The 13828-nt window shown below is 36.7% G+C and overlaps 1 protein-coding gene across 1 annotated transcript in view; it reads right to left on the bottom strand.

Moving 5' to 3' along the window:
* HIBADH (3-hydroxyisobutyrate dehydrogenase) overlaps positions 1–13828 on the bottom strand; it is a 97950-nt gene that overhangs the window by 12152 nt on the left and 71970 nt on the right. Inside the window, exons 5-6 of the mRNA XM_067291570.1 lie at positions 1941–2074; positions 1293–1369 (exon numbers count right to left, since the gene is read on the bottom strand). Coding sequence (XP_067147671.1) covers positions 1293–1369; positions 1941–2074 — 211 coding nt within the window. The remainder of the gene's footprint in view (positions 1–1292; positions 1370–1940; positions 2075–13828) is intronic.

Here is a 13828-nt window from a genome sequence, read left to right as displayed (position 1 = left end):
CTTGATACAGATATGCTTCACTATCTTACAGACACTCAATTTTAAAATGTAAATGGTACAGGATATTGATAAACCAATTAGCACTGATGCAAAGCAAATTCCTCTTTTATCTCAATTACAACATGACAACTTAATAGGTCAAGATAGTCTAACATCTGAGACAAGGGCAATTCAATAAAACAACTGCACCTTGATATGGTAATTAGGAGAAAATGTGAATCCATTACACTGCTTTGTGTATGTGTGCACATGTAGGCGTTCTTTTTTATTTAGTTAAGCATTTGATGCCTTCTTGCTGTTTTTATAGTGTATCAAATCCATAGGAGCACACGGTCTAGAGCCCAGTTGATAAATATATAGAATATCTGTAGTTTTAGCAGGCCAATCATAAGGATGTGACTTGGGCAGATGAATAATGCACGAAGAGCCCTTAAAAGATATGTAATTGCAAGACAATCTCTTCAAACACAGGACTTCTTTGTGTATAAGCTTGCAAGTGCTTTAGGTCTGCCTAAGAGAATTTAACAAGGTTCAAATACTGTGAAGCTGAACTGGTATTTGCATGCACTCCATTGGAACACGAAACAAAATTTCAAAGACCACAGCAAAAGAAACAGGTTTCAATTGGAGAAGAAAAATCACTTTCTTTGAATATGCTGCCACTTACAAGTCAGATGCATCACCTTCTAGAAAAGAAACGGAAGGAGTGCAATGGAACATACTCTTGACTTTTTGACAAAGGAAGAGTTCTGTCAATTAGGACAAACCACAGCAGTTAGGTCCAACAGAAAGGCACATGTCTTTTTTATGCTTTAATGCTGATTTGACATGCACACCATGTTAAAAGTGTTACTTTACAACATATCTGGGAACAATTTAACAAAGGCAAACAAAGCCAACCGGAGCCGTAAGGGAGTATAATATTCAAAATACAACGTACATTAGCTTAGAATCCAAACAAAAAGGTATCTCTATATTATCTCTGCATGTTTAGAATTTAAGATAAACATTATTGTACACTGCACTGTAACAGAACAAATAAACTCTTAACTTGAGATGCAGAACGCAATGATCTATACAGCCATTACAAGAGACTATTCCTGTTCTCAAGAGTCCTGCCTTAGTTAAATAATCCCTTTAGTGTATTAAAGGCTTTTACAAGAGAATTTCTAGCCAAATTTTATCTATGCCATCTAATCATTGTTGTCTCAGGAAAATTCAACTGTAAAATACAAAAACTGTTAACACAGAAAAGAAAAAACCCTTCAACCCAATACAAAAATCAAACAAACCTGATTCCCAGATTCATAGCCTCAGCAGTTCCAATCATACTGATGGCCAAGAGCATGTTATTGCAGATCTTTGCAGCCTGCAAATAAGTTAAATAGTCAATCAGTTTCTGAGTTTTGATAGAGCTAACATGTAGGCATCTTTTTTAACTAGGCCCACAATAGCTATGATCAATTATGTTCAGACAGCTCTTTTCTAAAAGTAACACCAGTAAGTACAAATCTGCAATAGTAAAAAGTCAATGAAAGCTGACCTATGGTTCGTTCAGATATTAGGAAATACTTTTTTTCTTAGTACAGTAGCTCAGTTAGTATACATTGCATTGTAGGGACTTTTTGCTCTTCAGATCATACAGGAATACTAAATTTGGAAGAAACAAAATTAAAATCTGTATCCTCTAAGAAGTATAATCTTAACAAGTCAATCTGGGGAAGGACCAGTTCAGATGTTTTGGTGCTAAGCTATATAACATGCTGGAGAACAGTGCTAGGAGAATATTTTATATACGCATGGTTGAAGAATGAGCAAACAAAGAAGAAGAGATAATACAGTGCATTTAGTTCTGGAATAAAAAATGGGTTTCATGAAAGACAAATAAAGGAACAAAAAAGAAAGACTGAGATAACTGCTAAGTCCTCAGCAAGCATTACCTGTCCGGTTCCAACCTCTCCACAGTAGACCACATTAGAACCCATACACGTCAGTAACTCCTTGGCAGCATCAAATTCTTGTTCCACTCCACCAACCATGAAAGTAAGGTTTCCAGCTCGAGCAGCTCCAACGCCTGAATCAAGACAACATTGGATTTAATACCACTATTTTTTAAGAAATGTAAGAAACTCATCAATAAGATTCTGATGATGTAAAATTTGTGTGCTCAGTACTTCACCTATGATGAATCCCCTCAAAGTCTATTATTACTATGTAAAGTAAGTATATAATCCCAGCACTTACAGGATCAAAGATCTTAACTCTTGAACATTCAATGAAGGTAAAACCACCTACTATAGAATTTCTGGTAGGGAAGGATGTAACCTCAGGAATACCATAACACAACAATTCACAAGACTTACAGAAAGATGGCAATACCACTTTTATAGTTTCATACGGAGAAAGAATCAACCCTTCCTGCAACCTTGTGTCCCATAAAATTCACTGTATCCAAATTACTAAATAAAACTTCTGTTTTGTTAAACTACTCTCCACATATCACTACTGACAGACTGTTGCTCAACATTAACTCTGCTTTTATCAGCTTCTCCAAACTTAGTCTGATCTTTATCAGTACTTGCTTATTTTCACATAATGGAACATCTGAAAAATACAGTCATGCAAAACCAAGTGCTTGCCTTCTGAATCTCTGCATTTGAAGTTTATGATGTTTCTAATCTGAAGCAAATTTATTCCTAATTCAAGAACCTTTCAGTTAGTTTCCTATGCATAGACTTAACACATACCCCTGTAGAGAACTATCCAAAATTACTGTAAAAAAGGATTCACACACACATGCACACACTATTCCCAGTTTTATTCCTATAAGTCTATCCTACCTTTATCAAGGGTCCGTAAGCACATTCCGTAGTCTTTGATTATACAATTACTAAGTGCAAAAATAGCAATACTTTTCATGGGATGTTTAGCACCTACATAAAATGCTCCCTCCTTAAAAAAAACCTAATTCTATTATGAATTACTGGCATACCTTAACCTTCTCATCTCCAACAGATTTAATAGGCAGAACTACAAGGAAAATTTGGCCCAACCCAATGAGCGCCTCAGATTCCTCACTATTTTTCAGTTCAGCAAGAAGCATAGCCACTATAAGTTTTCTATGCTTTGCATCAAACCTTGGCCTATTAGAATGTACAGCTGCAGATAATGGCCTACTTTCAAATATAATTCATTCAACCAGTTACGATGTTCTTACAAATGGTCCAAGTGAGAAGATTTGTTCTTCCTCCAGGTGGTAGACCATTTTGTTTCTATAGTAAGTCAGACTGCTCTTCCGCTATGGTTCTTAGTTCTTTTTCACCAAGTAGCTACCATAATAACCATTAATAAATGTTTATATTGAAGCAGTGTCAGGAGTGCAAATGAAACTGGACTTCACCGAGCCAGATGTGATATAGCCAAAATGAAGACGCACTCCTAAAAAGCTTATCAGTTGAAGACAAAGCAGCATTGCTTTAAAAAAACAAAAAAACAACACCCCCCCCCACAAATCCACCAAGCTGAAATAGCAAAAAAGTTATTGTTAAAAATGTTTCCCACTTAAATAGGACACCTGCTCCATTCACTTTGTTCCTCACTAAAAAATGAAATTATGCAATAAAAAACAATAAAAAGAAAAAATAAGTCCATAATTATGCCACCACAGCAACTGAGTTCCTGCACAAAAAGTTCTGATGAAGTTGTCAACTGCAATAGGCTAATTAGAGCATCTCTCAACTTAAAGCCTTAAACCTATTGCAAATGCTGTACCACTGAACCAGCTACGCAATAAACTGCTCAGTACTGGGCCTTCTTTCCTACATCGAGGACAGTAACACAGCAGCTCCTCACACTGAAGAACGAGAAGGATTTTTGTTCAGTTTTCCTTAAAAAAAAGTTAGGTTCATGCACTGTCTGTGAGTGACTGGCTACAAATGCCCCTTTCTGTATCTGTCATGCATTTCTCCCCACCATCCTGCCATTCAACCTGCACTATCTTTTGAATTCACTGAAGAATTTCAGACAAATTTGACAGATCAAGGCCTAAAAAAAACCAGCGAGTTTCTACCAGCTTTGAAAAAACAGCCAAATGAGTAGAGGAAAGAGACTCCCACTAAGAGAATAAATGAAGCAACTGCTTAACCTGTATTACACCCTGGAGCATCCAGAAGAACTCACTTACAGCCAGAGCTTTGAAAAAAAAGTCTATATATAACATTGCTGCTCCTAGAACAGCACATTTTTGAGACATTGAAATATGGTAAAGATCCTCCTTCTCAGGTTAAGAGACACCCTATTTGCAGCCAATCCTCAATCTCAGTTGAATGACTCCTCCCCAGGTAGCTCAATGGTGAATCCCAGGAATTGGGCTAAGAGCAAAGTCTAGATTTAGAGCTAACACAAACAGGTCACTGTCACCTTGTTGGCTACCAGTTTACTATGTACATGACCGCAAAGATTGCTACATTAATAAACACAATGATTTTCATTCCATTCCTTCAGCTATTTTTATTCAAACCACATAATGGCCTTTACTACTAATCCTGTGATCTGACCCGCAGCAAATTAAGTAGACAATTTAAGTCAAAGCTTACAAACAAAATCCAGTACTATCCATCATAGGTCAATAGCCTTGTATCTAGATTACAGACTGCTAAATAGCTTCAGAGAGTCATTTATTAGAGCAAAATTAATGATGACAATCGTTTTCAGCTGGTTAATCTTCTGACAGCTGCACTCTCTCACTTGTTCAAACACTTACATTTCAAGTAGAAAAAATAAATTAGTTAAGTAGGAAAAAAAGAGCAGTTTGTTGTATAATGCAGGAGCCTTGGAAATTTCTATTCTTAAAAACAAAAACCTGTTTACTTCATGGTGTATTTTATTATCTAGGGTCCTTGCCAACTATCAGCTATTTTATCAGAATTAAACAAGCAATGCAACAAATCCTTAATACTAGCAATTTTAGAAAGTTTTGGCAGGGAGTCTAGGAGTACAAGAACTATAACTTCAGCTAAAAATAGAAACAAAAAGTCATCAGACAAGTATTTACAGCTTTATTTCACAATCACAGATTCCATGCTGACAACATAGATCAGTAAAGTATTGCCAGCTTATACCGCTAAAAAAAGAGAGCAAGGGAGAAGGCAGAGCAGCTTAATATAACAAAAGAACAATGATTATACTTCATATTTTCATTTTTTAAAGGCATCTTGCCACCTAAAATACTGCTTTATGTACCACTGCCGATCAGGGTCAAAACTCTAGAAAACCTTCAGAATCCATTTGCTCTTTCTAAAACACAAAAAATCCTCATGCTTACAGAATGGTTTCTGAGAAATTGTATTTGTGATTAGCATCTGTAGGATTTGCTTCTCCACAGAGCAAGACTGCTTGAGTCCATGGCCGCAGTCCTACACTAGATTTCCCTAGGATGATTCCCCCACACCTGGGTACGGAACCATCTAAGGAAGTCATGCTAGCCGATTCCATGAAATAAGTCAAGTGTGAGTCAGTAGATCATAACACTATACTCTCTTTGATTTCTGCTCTTCCTTCCTTATTCTACCACTGACAAAAACACAAGTAAGAGACAACAGGACTACGCAAACATTTGGAGGTTTTGCTGCAAGGACAAAAAAAAGTGTCAATAACTCTAATTAAAAAAAATTAAGGTAATTTCCTAACCATAGGCTCAAGCTAAAGTGTAAGTACACTTTAATCTGAAGAAAAGCTGCAGAGACTGGGCAGCAAGTAATCAGAACAAAAGACTTATCCCTTGGGAACAGGCTAAAAAGTAGTAACCCACTAGATAGCAGAAAAAGAGAAATGAGTATTTGTGGGAATTCAGGTACTTTTAAATATGGGAATTGTACAGGCAATCCAACAGAAAATCAAAAGGCACTTCCTGTTTGAAGCCATTTAACAGGAAATTTCCCAGAAGTATACATCAGCAGGAATAGGTTAGCAGAAAAGCACAACAGGAGATCGTGCATGCAAAAAATGAATGCTGGAAAAAGCACAGTGAAAAGTTCAAGAGTAGCAGGAAGAAGGAAGGACTGCAGCCTGGCATACCACAGACCGGTTTCCTGCTTGGGTATTAGAAGGTTTTGGACTAAGATCTGAAGATAGAATTTCTTCACCTATAACCAGAAGAGGTACATATGGAACGGCTCTTCAAAATATGCCCCATCATGTCTGGCTGAGTTACTTGTGGGACAAGTAACTGTGGGACAAGACTCTTCAGTCCACATGATTCTCACTTGTGATTGCCCGTGAGGAAATCAGTAAAACTGAGGTGCTGAGGCTCCTTAGTCTAAATTTTAGATGAAAATGTGAACGGAGGCTCAGGAACCTTCATATGACAAAACAACTGGTCACATCAGTAAAAGCAGTTGGGTTACAAACAGTTTGCTTACTATTAGGACTACAAATTGCTAGAAAAAGATGTTAATCAAATTTACACGTAAAGTATCTGCTTCTAGTTCTAGTTTTAGTACCTTTCCATGAAAAGAACAAAACATAGATGAGTTAAAAAGAAGTGATATTCTAAGACTATGCATTAGAGCACCATCACAGTTACACTGCTGAAAATACAGAGTGCACATGCATATCCCTATAAAAAAATATTTAAACCACTGTTGTGTTGCACCTGCAGACACAAAAAAAATTTGTTGCTGACAAAGTTGAGAAGAAAAACTAAAACTGAATGTGAATATAGCAGTGTTTAGTTGCTTCAGAGACTCCAAAAGATTAGCTGAAACTTAGAGCTGTAACATTAAGAGGCTTAGGCAAAAATCATCTATTCCCTCATTGTTTTATTCAGCATATAGTGTATTGAGCAAGGCAGGATTTTTAAAACTAATTTATGATCTAAAATAGATGTAAAAACAAACAAGAAAAACAAGGTTAGAGTTTCAATCCTCTCTTCTATTTTACAATGTCGTACCCTCAAGTGCAAGAGTTGAAGCTCTCCCTGTTATGCTTTGGGAAGTGAAAGAAAACACTAGTCCTTTATTCCAATACTTTTGCAAAAACACTGTTTCAGTGACTATAGTTGCCTCAAACAAGCAGTTTCTTGTCATGTTTGCTCTCTTTCAGATAGGCTGAACTTGAGAACCTTTATGTGTGTGTGCGCGCACACGCAGGGGTGTGTGTGTGTGAGGTTGTGTGTTTTAAAGGACTAAGCAACTCTAAGTATCTGCCAGCTCACATGAAATACTTTGTCTTTTGCAGCTCACAAAAAGTTAAACCAAGATACACAAGGAAAGATTAACTAAAAAGGTTGCTATTGTTTTGCTACATATGTAAACCCTAAACCAATTAAAAGGCACGTATAGGCAACATCAGCTACAAATCCCTACTGGAAACAAAAGCAGGTTATTTCAAATTATACTATAAATTCAAAGTAAGAAGGAGGAGAAATATAGATAGGGTATCATTTTCTTCTACTTGCTTCATAGACAAAGTCTGACATCCTCAAATCTATTTCCTGGGAACAAGTAAACAGAACATTCTCAGAAAAAATCTACTCAAAGGGACTGTGTTTCTCCCTATTATAAAAATCAGCATCAAAGGTAGACCTATGAAGCTGTTCTACTGCTATATAACTAAAACACAGTAAATCACTTAATTTGCTCAAAAGAACTTAAATGTTTTAACCAGTCTGCCATCAACAGAGATAAAGAAGAGGGCCGATGGGACTGGGCTGCAATGTGAGCCGTCTTTAAAATGCAATTGTTCTAATCATTTTCTACAGATGCAGCCTCACAAGGGGCTGCTGTCACAGGGACCGTTTACGACTTGTTATGGTGTCTCTATTGTTTACCAGCTAAAAAGGCGACAGCTGGGACAGAAAGCTGCTACTCAACGAACAATATAATCCCGTGAAAGTAATCAACAAATTTAAGGGTGTTAATTAACTTTACACTTTATCATGTTCAATTAGTTGTCCTTTCTAGAAAAGATTGCCGTGCACAATCGGTTTAGAGCGTGCCATGTTTGATTTGTAAGTGATCACTGTTTCTGTTTCCAAGTCCATGTCAGATGTTCTCTTGGGTTTTGGTGACACAGATGAATGGCTCTGCACATGTTAGGGGGTGATCTGGTTTAACATAAACCAGCATAACATAACCCCTTGTTAACGTATTGCTGGCCTTTCCAGAACAAGAACAGAAACACACACACACACACACATGCAGAAGCACATATACATGCGCAAAACCCCTGCGGTAGCACCACAGACAGCCACAATTCAAAGTTTAGTTTTTGCTGAAACACAAAGACACAAATAAATGGGCAATTTCTCATCATTATATCTCAAAGCAAGACTTGTCTTTTAGGGGCACGCTTGGGATCATTTCTTCCCAGCAAGATCCCTAGTTCTGCCGCATTATGCACTATGCACAAGCACATTCGTACATTTTACATAATGCACATAGCCTTTTTTAATGGCAGCTGAGCAAATGCTGGGTAGATGCAGTAAGTTCTTGTGTATATAAAATTCTGTGGTGACTTTTAAATGTCTGCATTGTATTTATAATGGCAGGGATTCTAGATGAAAGTTAAATTAATCTATTATTAAAATGTGCCTTTTTCCCTTTAACAGACCTGTTCTTGCTTGCTAATGGGACAAGAGAAAGCTCATGATGAAGCGACAATGTACTTGCAAGTGCACCTTAATGAAAGTCATTGCAATTTCTCTATCCTGATAAATAGAGCTTTGCATCACCATACCTCATAAACTACTGATGTTTGAACAAAAATGGAAATGGAGGTTCAGGTCAGTGCTTTGAAAATTTATACGAGTACTCGATATTATTCTAGAAAAAAAGCGAGCTTAAGGAAGTAAAGGCATCTCTTTTGCAGCATAATCCAATTACACAATTTGCTAAATTACAGCTGTGCAAAGAAAAAAACATAGTGGATTTTTATTCTGCAGCAACAGGCAAATTAAATACACGTTATCATAATTATTTAAGCAGTTACTTTGTACATAAAAACAAACTGCAAAACCAAAACAAAATAAAAATTCAAAGAAAGCCCCATGGAAAAGTTGTTAACTCTGAAAGCTAATAATGGACTAGGTTAAATATTTAAGAGGAGATTATAGACTATATCAGAAATAGCTGAAACCACAAAACAAAGCAGTAGAAAACATTAGTTTTCTGCTAGGATGAAGATCTGCAGGGAGAAAGGAAGCGGTCGATAGATCCTTAAATTGGACGCAATAGCTGTTCTTCTATTCCAAGTTGGCAGCTGCTACATTTGCAGACCTGGTTCATTATTTACTCATAATGACCATCAAGCTCCAGTCAAAGTCAGATCACAACAACTGTCAGCAGCTCTTTTAATTAGCCTTGTTTGAATTCAGATAAATATCACAATGGCCCAGCTTCTGCTGAAAAAGCAACAGAAACTGCAAGGAATGAGCTGCTCCGACTTCTAACAAACAGTATTGTGAAAAAGTCTGCAGGACCGAAGTTTATTTTTTTTCAATTGAGAAAGGGATGGTGATGCGCACATTATTATTTTTTCCTCCAACCATATTCATATCACAACCTACAATTCCTGTTTATGGGCAAATTTGTGCATCTCAAATGTCAACCCGAAGTATTACTCCACAATCTAAAAGGTAAACTTTAAGAGATAGCTTACAGGTATTAATTAAATCTCTAACCTCTGTGAAATCGTACATTTTCCAAAACTGAATCAGAATTAAGGAATGCACATATTAACAGGATTATCCTCTCTCCTAATTTATCTCCTTCTGTTTGTTTATCCTCAGGGAACATAATCTTCTGTTGCATCAAGCCACTCTCATTCTCCCTGTGTCAGCAGCAGAATAATAATTCCCTCCTCCCCCTCCACTCCTGCTTCCCACAAGCACAGGCAAGAATGAAGAAGAGTGGATCAGACTGTGCGCATCAGCATTAATGCTCCATACAGCTATTTTCATATCAGTAGCACAGATTGAAAGAAAGGTGCAAAAGAGGTGCACAATATGCTATCTGTTCTGGATAGCCCAGCATGAGAAAGAGTAATTAAATGAATTTTGCTTCCTATAATAACATGAAGAAAGAAGATGAAGAGAGAGAACACTTTAATATCCTTTCTCTAGCACCTACACTGCTGTCAAGGTTGGCTCCGTACTGTGCTAGGTGCTGTACAAACACAAAAGATGGTATCAAACTCTCCACTCCCACATGGCAATCTGAGAAGTGTTGCTGTACATACAAGGATCCTCAGGGGCCTTAAGGAGAACATACTTCTGGATTTACATGTATCATGAGGATATATGTATATAAACAATAGGTACATACATGTGCTGCAGTAGCCCAGGATATGCCTTTTGGGCATAGAAATAGTCACTTAAACATCATCAGAAACTGAAGGTAGTGCAGATGGAAGGATAAATAACTGGCTAGAAAAAAAAGCAAAATGGTAATGAGAAGATTTATGCTTTTAATGGAAGTGTTGAGTGGAATTCTATAGGGATTAGTACTTGAACTTGGCTATGGACACCAGAGCAGAAATAATAAAACTTCAACCTAATTTAGATCTATCACAGAAGGACGCCAAAACACAGAAAACAATACACCCTCTTATAAAATCATACAAAAACTGAGCAGAAGCTGTGGTCCAGGAAGTTTAATATGAAGGGAATGCATCACGAAAATTTTACGAGATGCTATTAAGTAGTAACCGACACCTCCAAAATGATTAGCCAAAGAAAATAAGTCACAAAAGGCAAAAACACACAGAAGGTACTGTAATTTTTTCAAAAGTACAAGCTGAAAAAAAGGCCTGATGAGATTGTTCTGCCTGCAGCGGTTTTTTAAAGCACTGCATTCAGTTCTAGTCATTGTAATGTCCAAGAGAAATATCAAAGCACTTGAATAGTTACTGAGTAAAAAGGCTAATAGCATTGTAATAAGAAAGGAAATGAAGTCTGACTGATTAAATCATCTGCTTATTTTTAATACCCAAAATATTGTATCAGAAACATTTAAAAACAGTAGTTGATGCCAATTATCTCTCCTATTCCCTCCCTTTAATCCATACTTCACCATGAAAAGCCCTATGCAACAACAGAAAAAGCCCATAGGTGTTCTTGTTGAAGCACCAGATTTTGCTGCTACTTTATCTGTTCTTTAGATACAGGGTCTAAATCTCATTCAGAGCTTCAGTACTATTCAAAAATATTAAAACTAACAACAACTGCAAATATCTACAGTCTTGAACAGCAAAACTAACTGCATAGACCTTAGTACAGTTCAAACCAAGTATTTCAATTTTATCCAATCGTCAACAAGAGGGCTGGGCAGTCGGCAAAGAAGTGAAGCAGTATGTTCCACGCATCTAATATACTAACATTTCAAAGCTGACTTCAAGATAATCCAAATGTAAATAAAGCATATGGTATTAAGCTATCTGGTTAGCCACAGCTGTGTTCTGAAAAAGCATAGCATCAAATACAAGAGAAATATCCTTCAGAAATAAAAAAACCCCATGATCTTCTTGACCAGCACTACTGCTTGAAATTCTAGTGTTTCAATGGAAATTCAAAGTGGAACATGAACACACAAACAGTTTCTCAACTACGTGGGCTGGAGTTATCCCTCCATGCAACTAAAATTCAGTGACAGTCTAGTGAATTCCCATCTTGCCTGGATTATGCTTCAACTCCTAGAAATAAAACTTCATCTCAATCACATACTCAAAAAACAAGAGTATTTTTTGTCTGGCATTAGAAAGATGACAGAGCTGCATATTTAATATACACTGAGACCATCGTATCTCCACTTTCTTCAGAAGCTTCCATGCACTGCGGAAGATCAACAACCAGAAAATAGACTGTAATGGGACTATTTGAGAAAAAGCCTAGAGGAATGAACATTTATAATGTCCCCTTTAGAAAAAGGTAAATTCTCAGAAGAGCTGTGCTATCTGCTCTAACTAGGATCTTACAAATAATACCAAAACAAACAAATAAACAAATTAAAAAAAAACCAAAGCACAACATTTGTGAGGAACAGCAAAAGCTGCAAATAGAACTGGAAGTCCACCTGGGCATCACAGCTTTTGCTCTCACCTGTCTTGACTGAGCAACATACTGTTGCTGTGCAAATTCATGACCCACAAAAAGAGACACCTGGCCAGACTTGCTAAACCCTGTAAATTACAAAAAAACAGGTAGCCATAAGCCACTACATTTGCAGATTTTGCTGGTTGGGCTTGAGTGCCTTTATCTAGAATGTATGAAATACTCAAGCATTTTACCTTAGTTCCAAGCAAAATGCAAGTATGTTTACACATCATTGTGGAATAGATATACAATAGCCGAGACCCTATAGCAGAGAAACAAGAAACTTTTGAGGAAAAATAAAACAGGAATTTTTAATATGACTTCCTATGTATCTCTCTAGCACTCGTACAGCAAGTGTAACAAGACATTACCCCCCCTTTTTTGAAGAACAAAATTACTTGCATGCTTTAGTCCTTTATATTTCTTTTCTCTACCATGTCACCCTCACATAGGCAGCCCCCCCAAAGTAACAAACACTGCACCATGGTTTTTTTGCTGAATAAAGACGGTATTAAGCCCACTGCTGGAAAAAAAAATCACCGATGTACGCGTTTAAACCGTATTGCTCAACAGGTATGGGTTCAAGTGCTTTGCTTAATAAAAGGTTCACTTTTGGAAAGCCAGCTGCAGATGCCTAAAGTCACACAAGGTAAATTTCTATTGATGCATTCATTAGTCCTTTCCTGTTATTTAAGAAAATAAAAACAGAAACACAGAAAAATAAAATAAAAATCATTAAAAAGTGGTGGAAGGGCATATCGTACCTATTCCTAATCATTTTTGGTTTATCTAAGAGCTAAAGCGGAGTAACCCCCAACCCCTCCCCAAAAGAAAAGCAGTATGAGCATATTTATATTTACAACATTTAAAAATTGTCTAATATCTAATAACAGCAATATAATGAAATTCCAAAACAAAATAGCAACACATAGCTAGAAAGAAATGTCAGACAAGTCATTTTAAAGAAATCCATCTCCAGTATTCTCTGCTGGACACTTGCCTAGCTGAGAGTTTGAGTTTTATCTAGGTAGGGTGCAGTCCGTGACAGTAAAACTGATACAGTTTTGCTGCGTGAAATAAGAAAGAAATGCTTAAAAAAACCCAATAGGACTGAAGACTGCATTGTACATTTTTGAACGACTGCCCCTTGAACGGTCTTCAGTGGTATGGGGAACCAAGAATTTTTTGGATAATCTGAACTACCATGACAGTATATTGCTTTAGATATGGCTATCTTTTCCCCCAACTGTTTTAATTACTGACTCTTGCTGCAGGATACAGTAAACAGCATATACAACCTATTCTCTCTCTTTCAGCTTCTCCTTTAAAATACATGCTTATCTTTAAGTATGACTAACTTGGTATCCATAAAGCAATAAAGCATTTTCTCCTGCATAATTTCAGCATGCTCAGAATTAATTCTAGAAGCTCTTTACTGAAAAAAGCACAGTAGTATAATAATGCAAGATGACATCAACTGCTATAAAAGCAACTTAAACTGAAATGATACAGACCTTCCATTTAAGGAATCCCTTCTTTCTAAGACCTTTCTCATATCTATTTCCTACTTAGAGAGCCTCTGTGCATAATTCTATTATTATTCCTTTGCAAAACAGGTAATACATCTCTTTCATAGAGCTAGATTTAGTATTGCCCTCCAGCCTAAAATAGAATGTACTTTACAATGTTCTCAAATTTATTTGATGCCACTTATCCAATGAGTTCAAACCCTTGTAATTT

The sequence above is a fragment of the Apteryx mantelli genome, chromosome 2 (assembly GCF_036417845.1).
Source record: "Apteryx mantelli isolate bAptMan1 chromosome 2, bAptMan1.hap1, whole genome shotgun sequence".
NCBI lineage: Eukaryota > Metazoa > Chordata > Aves > Apterygiformes > Apterygidae > Apteryx > Apteryx mantelli.
The sequence above is the reverse complement of the archived record's forward strand: the minus strand, read 5'-3'. Positions and strand labels throughout refer to the sequence as shown.